Source organism: Ailuropoda melanoleuca, chromosome 4 (assembly GCF_002007445.2).
Source record: "Ailuropoda melanoleuca isolate Jingjing chromosome 4, ASM200744v2, whole genome shotgun sequence".
Taxonomy (NCBI): domain Eukaryota; kingdom Metazoa; phylum Chordata; class Mammalia; order Carnivora; family Ursidae; genus Ailuropoda; species Ailuropoda melanoleuca.
Genome location: NC_048221.1, coordinates 96,070,286 through 96,084,353, shown reverse-complemented (window position 1 = coordinate 96,084,353; position 14,068 = coordinate 96,070,286). Strand labels below are relative to the sequence as shown.

The following is a 14,068-nucleotide window of genomic DNA, read 5'->3' as shown; positions in this document are numbered from 1 at the left end:
TCTAATGTCTAGTTTGATAGCTATTTTAAACTTTATAAATGAGTAGTAGAATAACCCAAATAATCTTTGGAAGGGCCAGAGTCAGGCTTCAAAGCTACACTGCCAGAACAGTGTCTAAACCGTGTCTTAGGCCCTCTAGCTAGTAACTCATTGCTGAAGGGCTTGGAGTGGACACTACAGCCTGCACCATTATTGCTGGCCGTGAGATGTCAGTCTCTGCATCACTGCCTCCCAAAAGCTAGATGCATCAGCCCTGGCTAGAAAAAACAATTTTACTTAAGACTCTCTTCCTTTCCTGTCTCTTCCTAACAAAAAATGTACACGGTTGACAAATTAAACAAACACATGGACGCCTCAGATTTCGTGGATCCTAGGTCCTATTCCTCTGTCCTTAGAAAGGCTGTGGAAGTTTCTGGATTTTACTTGGAGGTTTAGAGTTTACAGCAAAATTGACGCTGGATGTTTGAAAAACTTGGACCGGCTCCTGCTCTGAACTTTTTGTTCCTGCTGTGTGAAAAGACAAGGGAGTTTTCACTAGAATGTAAATTTCTGGGCACGCTGTTCAGCTCAGCTGACATTTTTTGTAGTGTATTGGCTAAGTGAAAGAAGTCAGTTATTGACTCAGATTCTGACCAAGCTCTTTTCTTGTGGCTGAAGAGCGCTTTGAAAATCACTTCTTTAGGGGAACCTACCCGTTTGGGGGAGTTCTTCAGCAGATTATCTTATTTAATCCTTATAGCCACCAGGCAAGGGGGTGGTACCTGAGAGGTATGTGAAGAATTTTTCAGTGTTTTTCAGAAGGTGGCACAAATGCTGACTTCAAATAGCTAGTTCATAGTGAGGCCAGTCTTTTTCTCTGGTATGCATCTGTAAAAATTCTGTGTGCTCACGAGTGCTACGAGTCTCTAAAAAACAATGACTGCAGTTTATACTCATACCTATGAGGTGAAAAAAAGATGTATCCAAAGAGATCCTCCTGAAGGATTTTTTTGCGATTAGCTCAGACGTAAATGTAAGTATGAGTGACCATGGACCAATACAAGTGAAGATAAGAGAATCTCAAGTTCAGGGCAAAAAAGGGTAAAATGCAGAAGGGATAGACCCATTTCCTGGGACTAAAGCTTTTTACTTTTAATCATAGCAAAGTAAAACTGGCCTTTTATTTGCTTCTATCATAAAAAGTTACACTTGAAATGTTAAGTTGGAACTAATTAGAAGCCTAAGATTGGTGAGATTGTTCTGGAGGTCCTTTCCTAAAAAGGTTCAAATTCACACTCTGGAGCTAGAATGGCTAAACCACTGTTCAGCTCTGTTCAGTAATCCTAGTGTGTGAACTTTCTGTTCTATGCCATGCTGGGCAGCTGACAGGATTAAATCAAGAGCCTGGGCTGGAGCTCAGGGACCGCTGGGAAAAACAGACACCTACATAAATTGGTAGAGTGCTCTGATTGCCACATGTGCAATAGAAGTTAGGCACAAGTTGTGGGCCCTTAAGTTTACTGTGGGGCAATCAGAGGTGACTGCCTGGAGAACAACTCTTAAACTGGCTTATAAGGTGGGGAACCGCAGAAGCAAGCTTGTAGCATGGCTTGTACGGGGAGGTACCAGCCGTCCAGTATTACTGAAGGGTGGATGTCAGAGGGACAGGTAGGTAGGGGTTAAATCATAGGAAAGAACTTGAGTTTTTGCCAGTAGGTGATGGAGGGTCAGAAAGATTTTAGATAAGCAAATCATGGACAGGTTTTCACTTCAGATGCCTCTGACAGCAGTGTGGGACGTGAAGGGAAGGCTACTAGGGCAGAGTGATGGTCCAAAATAACAATAATGTGAGCAATCATGAAATTAGGAGGAAGAGGAAGGTTGAAGATAAGCAAAAGTACTGATTTTCAATAAAGGAGGAATTTGGCAAATACAAAATCAGTGAGTTTAACGTGGGTCTCTTACAAGTGACAAACCCATCCAACTAAAATGACTTCAGTGCTCATTTCTGGAACTACGTGACAAACAGAGTCAAACATCTCTCAACAACTCCTTCTGTATTGACTTCATTTCCCAAAATGGGTTTGGCACATAGGATTACAAAGATGGCAGCCAGCGCTGGGCCCTCTAACAGTTTAGAAACTCAGGGGGAAAGGACCGTTTCTTTTCCTTAGTGCCAGAGGAGTCTCTAGACCAACTCTCACTGGTCTGGCTCAGGTCATGCGAAGAACTCAAACCAATCTGTGCCTGAGGGGCCAGACCTGGGACATGTGACCACTCCCGGAGCTGGGGATAGGTCCACCTCATCTGAACCCCGTGGTATGAGGAGCAAAGGGCAGTTGACTACTACACAATGGGAAAAATATTTTTGGTAGTTTAAATTATACCCGTGAAGAAAAATGAAAAGTTAGCGAGTTATCCCTAATCCCACCGACCATGATGTTTAAGGAATCAAGTGAAAAATGTGAGAGGTTATTAGAGTAATCCAAAGGAGAAATTGTGACACCCAAAACAGAAGTCACTCAATACTGGAACGAATAAGCATATATCTAGGTGATCACTTCAAAGAGCAACCGTAGGTCCGTCCAGCTCATCCAAGTGCAACGCTTGGATGAACACACTGATTGCATAGGCCGGAATGCAAGAGCAAAAAGAACCGGGGAAGCCTGCAGGGTATGCCAGACCACACACTGCCGAAATAGACTGCTAGAGGGAGAAAGGGCTCGCTCAAAATTTGGCCTCGACGTCTGTCTGAATCAGTCCAGAGGTGGGGCAGGTTTGCTGGATAATCTTACCCGTCCTCAGGGCAGCAGCTTCCACTGCAATCTCAGGATTCCACGGTCTGTGGCTCCGGGCTACTTCTCTGCTGCCGGGTCCTGCAGGCACCTTAAACCAGGGAAAACCAAAACGAAGTTTGTCGGCGCCCCTCACTCCAAACCTCCAAGCTGTCCTCCACCCGCTGCACTGTCCACGCCAGACCCCTTCCTCACCCTCGCCGCCCAATCCAGTCACTCCCTTCCCTTCCCCTCCCAAGTATCCAGATGCACTCCTCCATCCCTGCTGCCCCAGCTCTCGCTGAGACCTCAAATCTCAGCCGGACCGCCGCGGTAGCCTCAGAACTTCTGTCCTGTGTCAGCCCCCAGCAGCCCCTCCTCTTCGCAGGAGCCCGAACGATCTTTCTAAAACGCAAATCTGAACACGACTCCCCTGCTTAAAGTCCCTCCACGGCTCCCCTGCCCAGGAGGGAGAAACCCACATTCCCCAGTTTGCAAGCGAGGTTGCCGGCGGTGGGGACGGCAAGGGAGATGTCCTACCTAGGGCGCGAGGGGCATTGGCGTGTGGGCAGCTCAGATCGGAAGGCCGAGAACCCCGGGCGTCCCCAGGCTGGGCAAGAAGGGCCCGCTGGTGGAACGACCCCCGGAGGCTGGCGGAGCGCGGCGCGGACCGGGCCGGCGAGGGTCGCGAGCGGGCGGAGGAGCAGGCNGCGTCGGCCGGGCATGGCGGCGTGGAGCCCGGCCGCTGCAGCGCCGCTGCTCCGCGGGATCCGGGGGGTGAGCGCGGGCGGGACCGGGCTGCTCTTCCCGGGCGGGAGCTGCGGAGGGACCGCGGGGCCGGCTGCGGCTCGAGAACGGGCTCCCGGGGAAGCGCCGCGCCGGCCCGGGGGGCCTCCCTTTCCTTTCTCTCATTCATTCCTAGTTGGTTGGGTTCTTCAGTGGGCCCGGGCGGCGGGCCTCGGAGAAATGTCGGGCCCCGGCGCGCGCTGGCCGAGCTCCCGAGCCGGTGGAGGTGGGGGACGAGGGGGACAGACACAGAAACAGTCATGATCCGGCGGGCGCCGAGAAAGCGGTGTTGATGTACAGCACTGGGGACATGGCAGTCACGGCCCGGCGTCCTGGTGCCGGAGAGTGCGAGGGCTCTGGGCTTTGGGCAACTCCTCCCACCTCTGCGACCGTAACCCTCTCCGAGCCCCACATGCCCTGCGTAGAAGCCCAGCAGAGGGCACTCACCACGCACTCTCTGAATTTTCTCTCCTCGCTCCTGATTCATCCTTTCCTCACTTCATCCACTCTGCTCTCCTCCCCGTCTTCTTTCTCTCCTGCCGCTCTTGAGCCTGCCTCCAACCTAAAGAGCGGGTGGCTTTCAGCGTGGACAGTCAGGATTCTAGGGATTTTGTCAGTAGGTTGCTCGTGTAAAGGCCGCTGCCTACAGGTTAGCTAAAATGGAGGAAAGACCTCCTGAGAAATCAGCAATGCTAAGTACCCTCACCCCTTAACGATTACTGCTTCTGCCTGCCACGGGTTACCTTCTGCCCTTGCCCCTCAAAGCTCTGTCCTCAGAGGAAGCTCCACACACCCCCCATCCCAATCTTAGCCAGGCCCACAACATCAAGTTTCTGTCCCTCCACACAGCACTCAGTCTCGCTCCAGATCTTTCTTCTGACCTGCATTCCAACTGTCTGCTAGAACGGAGACTTTGCAGGTGCAAGTAGGCATGGCCTGAATGGTGTGCTCCTTCTGCTCATTCATTTGTTCATTCATTCATCCACCCATCATCCAAGTCTCCCAGAGGGCCTGCGCCGGCCCAGCTTTGGAAGGCTGCAGTAACAGGATAGACTCAGTCTTGGCCTTTGAAACCAGCTGGTGAAAGAGCCAGTGCACAGGTCATTTTAAAGAAGGTGCTTCAAGGGGCACCTGGGTGGCTCAGTCGGTTAAGCGTCCGACTCTTGATCTCAGCTCAGGTCTTGACAGGGTGGTGAGTTTAAGCCCTGTGTTGGGCTCCACGCTGGGTGGGGAACCTACTTTAAAAAAGAACAAGAGGTGCTTTGAGAGTCTGTAACACAGGACCCTGCTCTGGGCCATCAGGAACAGCCTGAGACAGGCGGGACTGAAGGGTGAGGGGACCGTACCTTCAGCACCAACACTAGATGAACAGCGCTCGTGTGTCCCACCTGCCATCCCCCTCCAGCCCGAGCCCAGGCAATACCTCTCATCTGGGCATCTTCCCTGACTAGCCTCAAAAGGCACTGTTCTGTGCAGGTTACTTTGCCATCAAGAGGCCTAACAAACTCCAAGGCCTGCCATGCTCTCTTTTCAGTCTCCCTTGTAGCATGTGCTCAACCCAGTCAAGGGGCTGCAGACCTGGTTTGAGACACGTTCCCGTCAGAAGCACTGGCTCCCATGGTAGCCACTGGGGGCAGAGGGAGTGTTGTTGCCGGTGGTAAATAACCTAAAAATGTTTCTCCTTCAGGTCATTTAAAAGAATTCTGCTGCTTCTCCCCAGTAAGAATTAGTAGATGTCACAAAGTGTAGCTGGCTTAGTGAACAGTTGGCCACAGCCCACTGGAGGGTGTGAATCAGGCCTAAAGGACAGGTGGCATTTGGTCTCAACAGTGCATGGTCCGTGGCACACTGGCCTGGGGAGGCACGTCTGAGGCGGGCTGCCCGGCCTCTGGCTCCGCATCTCACCAGTGGGCCCAACCTTAGCACTTGCCTTAGTTCCCCCGTTCTTCACCTCCAAGACGGACCTCATTATGGGGTCTCTCTCACGGCATTATCGTGAGTTCAAGATTGGTTAAGTTTGTCTTGCTCTGGAGTCAAAGTGAGTTATTTACAATTCCACTCCCCACCTCTACTTACTCCCCCCAAAAGTTTATTCTGTGTCTTGGGGAGCTTTAGTGGTCATGCGCTGCCATGTGGTCCCTGGGATGCAGCCTATGGCCACGCTGCGGGGGGCGGGTTGGCTGGCAGCACAATGGCAGGTGGGGCCTGCACAGTGGCCCAGCCCAGCCTGGGGGCGCCATCATCTCACTTGGCCCTGACTCTTCTCCGTTCTGTGGCAGCTTCCTCTTCTCCACTGTGCCCAGCGGATGTTTGCCTCGCAAACTGAGGGGGAGCTCAAGGTGACCCAAATTCTCAAAGAAAAGTTTCCTGGAGCGACAGCTGTCCAAGTCACCGACATTTCAGGTGAGGTTTTCACTCATCTTTCCCGCAGGGTGTGATAGGATTTTGCCCTCAGCAGGCGCAGGGGGCAGGGCCTGGGCAGAGTGCCCTCGCCATCAGCAGCTTCTCAACACGTGTGGCTTTTGGACAGATGGAACTCAGCCTCCCAGCCAACAGCCGGAGGTGGGGATGTGGAAGCGTCAGAGGGAAAGTGTGTGGGGATAAGACCCAGCTGGGAGGACTCGTGGTTGCTAGCCTGGCCTGGCTCGGATGAGGTCCCTCTCGGCCACCCTGGGGCTCAGGTCCACAGTCTTTAATTTGACTTCGAGATAAACATTAATTTCTCCACATTCTTCTGACACCCTAGAATGTTAGAGCTTGAGCAGATCCCAGAAGGATTTTATGCTTTTGAAAGTAACTTCCTTACTTTCCCCATGAGGAGCCGAGCCCAGAAAGGCCAAAGAACCTGCCCAGCCCCTCCCAGGGAGGAGGTGGCAGAGCTGGAACCAGCACCAGGACATGGGGGGACACAGGCAGACTCTGTCCTGAGTCTGGTTACCAGCCCCAGGCACCTCCGAAGTTCTGCCTGGCTGCGTGTTAGGAACAGGCTGGGGAGGCGAGTTCTGCACCCACCGGCCAGGAGGACAGGGCCTTCGTCCAGACGCATGTGTGGGACAGCTTAGCAGGGGCAGTAAGACGGGTGTCCCCCTGCATCTCCATACCCACATGTGTCTTTGGCACCCTGTGTTGCCGTCATCACCCCTGCTCACTGGCTTCTCTGAAAACCAAACATCTGCAAGCATTGGGAGAAAGTTTAGAAAGTAGTTTTTATTTGAAACTGTAAACAAATTCATCGATCCAAAGACCCATTGGCACGGGAGGTCAGGTGAGCCCTCTGTGGTGTCCCAGGGCAGCACTGAGACCTTGACATTCCCAGTCCTCTACCTGCCCAGGTCAGGCAGAGCTGGAACTTGACCTTCGGTCTGGAACAGAGTGTGGAAAGGTAATCGAGGCTGGGAAGCTTGGTTAACCAAAGCTCGGGTTCCTGGTGCGCGTAAAGCCTGCTGAGTAACTTGCGCTTCTCATAAACCGGCTGGTGCTCCCGGCACCAGGGACACATTCTCTCGCCCGCGTTGGTTCATGTGGGGGCAGCACACTTCCGTCGGTCATCAGCACAATCTCGCCAGCCAGGTGGTGGGGGTGGATGTGTCCACCACAAGCTCTGCCTTGACAGCTTGACCAGAAAGCTCTTCCCTCTCCGAGGAGGCCTAGCACGAGACCCTTGAGGCTGCTCACAGACCAGGAGGGGCTGAAGAGAGCCTCGTGCAGGGGCGCCTGGGGACTCAGTCAGTGAAGCGTCTGCCTTAGGCTCAGGTCATGATCTCAGGGTCCTGGGATTGAGTCCTGCATCAGGCTCCTTGCTCAGTGGGGTGTCTGCTTCTCCCTCTGCCTGCCGCTCCCCCTGCTTGTGTTCTCTCTCTCTGACAAATAAATAAATAATAAAATCTTTAAAAAAAAAAAAAGAGAGAGAGAGAGAGAGAGCGCCCCACGCAGCTCCGTGACCAGCATGTCTGTGGCCTCCCCCGTCCTGCTGTGCCCCTGTCTCTCTCCTGCTTCCGTTCCTGTCTTTTCTTTGGGTTAGTATTACAGAGGTTTATTCAAACCAAACTTTAGTGTATTTTTGCATGAGCGGTTTCACCGCTCCTTTGAAAGGTTGAACCCTGAAATTCGGCCTCTCCCCTCCCTCTTCCAGGGGGTTTCTTGGTCTACTCAACAGAAGTACAGGCAAACCTACATTTCCTAGGCTTTCTGTGCTTTGTGCCTTCTCTTTCATGCCCCACAAGGAATAATCCTGGGTAAGTGCAGTTGCCTTGCAAAAAGAAGAGCACATTCTGGACCGAGGCTGCCCATGGGGCGTGTTGGTCAGGTCGTCCGCCATGAGCCATGAGGTGTTTCTTTTCTTTTCTTTTTTAAGATTTTATGTATTTGTTTGACAGACAGCGAGAGAGGGAACACCAGCAGGGGGAGTGGGAGAGGAAGAAGCAGGCCTCTGGCTGAGCAGGGAGCCCAATGTGGGGCTTGATCCCAAGACCCTGGGATCATGACCTGAGCCGAAGGCAGACACTTAACTGAGCCACCCAGGCACCCCAGCCATGAGGTGTTTCTAGCCATGTTAGCAACTTCCTGCTAGATGAGAATACTCGGACCTTCTTTGGGTTTTGCAGTACTTTGAGGACAGATGGGACGGTGGCTGCCGTAAGTTAATCATTGAAACACTTTTGAGTCATGTTTATTTCAGGAGGCTGTGGGGCGATGTATGAAATCCGGATCGAGTCAGAAGAATTTAAGGAGAAGAGAACTGTCCAGCAGCACCAGATGGTAAATCAGGTCAGTAGAAGCAACACGGCTCGGTTGCCATTGGTCTCCTGCGTCTTGAAAGGGCCTGACGAGCAGGGCTGGTGTTTAACTGTCAGCCCAGGAAAGAATAAGGCAATACTACGCTCATGCAGACAGCATTCAGGACCTGAGCAAAAGGTAATCTGGGACTATCTGGAATCAGGCTGTGGGCAAATAGGCATTTTATTCAGAATTGAAAACAAGCCTCCCAGTAGTTATTTTGCATTTCCTTCTATATTTCTTTGTATAATACTACTAATGTTTACTGTATATATTTGTAGACATACAAGTACTAAATAATAGATATTTTTGTAGATGTGAAGAATTTTTTTTTAGCGTCTCTTTGGGTAAATTGAGGCACGGCATGATTGAGAATTGCTCCAGCTGCCCCAGACCCAGTGACAGGGTATCATGAGTCTGGAACATCAGATTTAACCAGACTAAGGTCCAGCTTCTTCATGATCTATGCTTGTTTTACTTGGACTTTATACCAGCCTGGGCCCCTGGCCTGTATCTGCCAAGTGCCCCCTGCAGCAGGTGTGTCTGACATCATTCCGGAAGGTCTTGCACATTGTGAACTAGTTTCATTTTCGCCCAGCACAGCTCTGGTCATGAGAATCCCTGGGTGGCCCCTTTTCAGGTGTCCCAGACTGTTATTCCAGGCCTTTCCCCACCCTTCTCCGAATGAACCCTCCCATGTTCCCTGCCCGTTGTTCTGTCTGTGCCTCTGGACCTTTGCCCAGATCAGAATTCCCTTCCTCTCCTCTGGCACCCGGCTCAAACACTGCCCTCCTCCACCTGCCTGGCGGGGAAGGAATGTCCCTGCACCCTCCGACTCCAGCGTTTTCTGCCTTGCGTCCTGGATACTTACGTCCCTGCTGTCTGTCCCTTGGCCCTGTCATCCCTCTGTGGGCTGTTTCCCTTCGGATTCGTCTTTGACTTCTTCACGGAGCCTAGTCTTTCACTTGCATGCGGACACCTATGGCCATATGGTGTACTGCGGGCCTGCAGGGAGGGCTGGGGTGGAACGGCTACTCGGCTCCCCCGAAGTGCTTCTCGGCCCATGTGATCTCGGGCGGGAGCCAAGGCAAGACCGGGAGGACCTCACTGGCCCACATCATCCCTAACCGGTAGGACTTTGGGTTTTGTCCCCAAAACTCCTAGGGCTGCCTGTTGCGCCTGGGTTCCTAAGAGTGCTGTGAATTTGAGCGCCTCCCCTGGCCTGGGGCCACCATTACAAGTGGCTGAGGATGCAGGTTCTGGAGTCTGCCTGTGCGCGTTACCCACGTGGGCTCTGCTACCTTCTAGCTGTGTGATCTTGAGCAACTTACTTGACCTCCCTGTGCGTCGGTTCTTTAATCTGTCACCGGGGAGAGACACAGTACTTGCCTCAAAGGGCTGTTTTGAAAATTAGTGGTAGAGCACACACGTGGCACTGAGAATGCTGTCTGACAGCTCGTAAGCCACGGTAAACGTCAGCAGCCGTCACCATTATCATCCTTGTCCTCAACATTGGGCGGAGCCCGCTGTGTGTCTGGGGGGAAGGCGGCCATTCCCTGGGTTTGGGGGACTATCCCCTACATCATCGTGGGCTCCAGGCTTCCTCAGGACCCCTGCAGAGCACGGGCTTCCCCGGCACCCTCCGAGCAGAAGAGCCCTGCACGCCGCTTGCCGCTGCCCTGGGAAGCCGTCTCCACGCGGCCGGCCCTGGCTCTGTTTTGTTCACTGCAGTGTTTCCCGCACCTGGCAGCTGCCACCTAAAGGAGCTCCACCAGTCTTTGCTGAGAGTTTGCAGGCAGTAAGGAGAGCTGGCCTGGTGTGATTATGGGCTTACAGACTATTGAAGTGTTTAGTGGCCACACACGCTCCCGTTTCAGAGCACGCCATGCTGGCACAGGTGCACTCTGGACCCGGGGCACCACAGCCACCACACTGTGCCCTCCAAGCGTTGTGCTCCCCCCCGAGCACGCTGTGCCCCCGAGCATGCTGTGCCCCCTGAGTTCTGTGCCCCCGAGCATGCTGTGCCCCCTGAGTTCTGTGCCCCCGAGCGTGCTGTGCCCCCCGAGCACTGTGCCCCCGAGCGTGCTGTGTCCCCTGAGCACTGTGCCCCCCGAGTGCTGTGCCCCCGAGCATGCTGTGCCCCCCGAGCGCTGTGCCCCTGAGCACACTGTGCCCCCTGAGCACTGTGCCCCCGAGTGCACTGTGCCCCCCAAGTGCTGAGCCCCCAAGCGTGCTGTGCCCCCCGAGCTCTGTGCCCCCCGAGTGCTGCCCCTCGCCCGCACGGGCCCTGCTGGCAGGCCGTGTGGTTCCGCAGCCAGGTGCCTACTGAGCCCGCCCCGTAGCCCACGCGGAGGCCACGTTAGCATGGCAGGTACAGGGCTCCGGCGCACCCGCCGCAAGGACTCGTGCCCTCGTGGGCATCTTCAGAGGACTGCATTTGCAGGCATTGGCTGTGAGGGAGTCTCTGAGAGAAACGGAAGGAAATGTCTTCGAGAGCAGGTCAGATGGCCTGCAGGGCCTGGGCTGGACCCGGAGTTCGCTGCCCGTCTTTAGAGGTGTTGGGAATCCCGGCTCTGAGGGGCCCGCAGGGAGGAGGAGGCGGGCCTGGCAGTGGAGTGGAGGTGAGGCGAGCAGATCCAGGCCGCGGCTTCTGTTCCACGGGTGCTGAGTCAGCAGCTTCTTCAGGAGGGTGATGGTTGGATGCTGTGGGTCCCCGGCTCCCGGGTGGGGGCCTGGTGGTCCTGGGCTGGGTGCAACTTTCCTCGTTGATCGTGCTTAGTCACCCTAATAGAATCGAGACTCTCAGTCCAGAAGGCCCCGAAAAGGCCACCTGGTCCATCTGACACTGGAATCCACTGCTGGTCAGACAGTCCCTGCCTGATTCCCTGGGGACAGGGCGTCCCTGCCCTCACGACTCACACCTACTCCACCCTCAGCAGGAATGCACCATTCCTCAGGGACCCTGCCGACATGTAGCCTGGCCTCTTTCAGCTGCTGGGGTTCATCAGACTTCTCTTCTGGAATAGTCACTGGTGTTGACTTTGGGCCAGGCTGCAGGGATGCCGTCCATCCTATTCCCGCCCTGGGGAACAGCCACAGGGAGACAAGTGAGCACTGAGCTCCCTTTTGTGTCGGAGGAAGCTGGTTGCTTCTCAGCTGTCTGCTTCACAGTGGGACCCAAGCCTCAGTGTCCGTGTTGGCAAAGATTGCATGAGGTGTTGGCCGCACGTGCCCGGCATCGTGACGCATGTGGAAGGCATTCGGGCGATAGCAGGCACCCTCTCCCCTTCTCTGGCCTCTTTCCTGTCTGTTGCCCGTTCACCCGCCCCTGAGGCTGCCTCTGCCCATGCTTCCCCTGCCCAGAGCCCTGCAGCGGGTACCCGGAATGCCCAGGAGTCCAGACCCACCCTCCCCGCTGTGGCCTGCCCCAGTCTCGCACCGCTTGCTCCTGACTCACAGCCAGGCTTCCCCCGGTGAATTGTGGCAGGTTCCTCGCCTTCCCTCCTGGGCCCGGTGCTTGGTCCCTCTGCCCGTCTCACTCCCAGCTGCCCAGCTGCACGAACGGCCAGTGCAGGTGCTGACTCCCTCCTGTGAACACCCACAGCTATGCTTGTGGCCTCGTGGTCCGGTAGCGCCTGTCACTGTCCACCGTGTCCATTTTTTGTGCCCTTGTATTACTTCCCTTTACCTTTCTCATCCTTTCCCCATGCCTTTTGCACCTGTGACCCCAGCACAACAGCGGGCGCTGAGAAATGTTTACCAAACTACATCTTAGAAACTGTGGGGCTATGGCTAAGTCACTTCCCTACCAGGACCTCAACTGTGAAGTGACCCGTGTGATCTTTAAGGCCCTCTGTATCTGGGAGATACTGTGACCTGGGTCACAGGCCCTCAGAAGCCTGCAAGAGAACTGGTAGAAGGCGTTGGGAGGGCCAAGTGCACAGGACATGAGGGGTCAAGGCCTTCCATGTGAAGGTGTGGCTGGGCCCACGCCTATCCAAGGGGGCTTTAAGGGTTGTGGCCCAGGTGACAGCCCAAATACAGGGACAGGGACAGCCTTTAGGAAGAATTCTGTGCCTACAGAAAGCAGAGAGCTTGTGGCCTATGGAACTGTGTTCTCTTCCCACCCACCCCCCAACATGAAGCTTTTTCCCCAGGGCATTTCTGTTGTCTGCAGAGTGGAGGGGTTGTAGGTGAATATGGAAGGGGCAGGGCAGTTCATTGGCTCCTAGCACACAGCAGCTCCTGGCTTCAGGGCTGGACAGGAGCCCAAGGGGAACGAGGAGTGGCCAGAACATCAGTTCATGTCCTGATTTTGTTCCTCGCATGCTGAGTTTGGACAGGGGGGTAGATTCTATTTCTTTTTTATCAAAGAAAGGAATGGGACTGGATTATCCCTAAGGATCGTTCTCCCTATAAACCTGACTCCACGTGGTAGGAATTGTTTTGTTGTAAGCTAGCAAGAGCAAACAAAGGGAATTAATTGGCCCGTGCAATTAAATTATCTGGTGCCTGGCATGTCTAGATTCAGGGTCTTAAATGCTTCATCTGCTTGCTCTTTTTCATGTTCTCTCTCTCCCCCTCGCTGAGCTTTTGGCTTCCATGCGTTGGCCTCATTTTCTCCTACTGGAGATGGGCTTTCTTTTTTTGTTGGAGAACATGGCCCCCAGCCACCTCCAACTGACATCGTTCAGGTAATAGTCACCCCAGAGACAAGGCTTCACACTGAAAAATCCCGGCAGAGATTCTGATTGGCCCAGTTTGGGTCACGTGTCACCCCCTGGACCAATCAGGCTGGGCCAGAGGCACATAGCTACCTAATAGCGGGCATAGGGGTAGGTCCACCGGCAGTCCACAATTAAGATCTCCAGTGGCTAGTGGAGAAGGGGAAGTGTCCAACAATGTGTTGGACGTGCTGCCATTTGTGTTATCAAAAGGTAGCAGGGTGGATATATATTCATATTAGGTTAAACATGCATTTTCCAATCACTGCAAAGACATACAAGAAGTTGACACCATTTCTCTCATTTGGGGATGGAGGTGGGAATGGGAGGTGGTGGAGGGCAGGTGTGGGGGGACACCTCACTGCTTGCCTTTTTATAACTTGATTTTTGAGCCTCATTAGACATTAATTCAAAAAAATAAAATATTATTTTCTAAAAAAAAGGAAAAACCGCTCAGACGAAGCTTGTGCGAGCCTCCGGTGGAGACAGAGCTATACACAGACGCTCTCGTAGAGACGTACGCAGTCGGTGTCAAATGCCAAACAGTGATGCTCTTCTCCTTACTTAGGCACTGAAAGAAGAAATCAAAGGAATGCACGGATTGCGGATATTTACCTCCGTCCCCAAACACTGACCACATCCTGGCCGCGTAGATGCCGCTGCTTAACACCTTGGATGAACTTGGCTGACACCAACCTTTTCTAGGCATTTGCCAAAAAAGTTATCTATTCTGTTCATAGACATTTCCGTATTATAATTGTAGAAGGATATGTTCTCTATTTAGAATTTAATTAAAGGCAACACACAACCGAAACCTTTTGAAGAGTCATTGGTGATTCGTCTAGTTCCTCTGTTTCAGAGGCAATGTCCTTTGTCCAAAGTTCTCCCGTCCTTGGACACTCCTGTCCTGCTGCTACGCACTGAGGGGAGTGCCAGCTAATTCTGTCGTGTCAAGAGACTTTGTTTCTTCTCCTCTAGGAAACTATTAAGGCCCCTTAATCTTACCCAAAAGAAAAAAAGAGAAGAGGA

General features: G+C 53.5%; 1 protein-coding gene across 2 annotated transcripts; it reads left to right on the top strand.

The window, feature by feature from the left end:
* The first annotated feature begins 3,451 nt into the window (after positions 1-3,451).
* Positions 3,452-13,853, top strand: BOLA3 (bolA family member 3). 2 transcript variants are annotated; one of them, XM_034659377.1, is made up of 4 exons: positions 3,452-3,530; positions 5,819-5,942; positions 8,218-8,306; positions 13,608-13,853. In XM_034659377.1, the coding sequence occupies exons 1-4, from the start codon at positions 3,477-3,479 to the stop codon at positions 13,671-13,673; spliced, it is 333 nt and encodes a 110-aa protein (XP_034515268.1). In that variant the 5' UTR covers positions 3,452-3,476; the 3' UTR covers positions 13,674-13,853. The 2 variants fall into 2 exon arrangements, with proteins under 2 accessions (XP_034515268.1, XP_034515269.1); XM_034659378.1 differs by lacking the exon at positions 8,218-8,306.
* Positions 13,854-14,068: the final 215 nt, after the last annotated feature.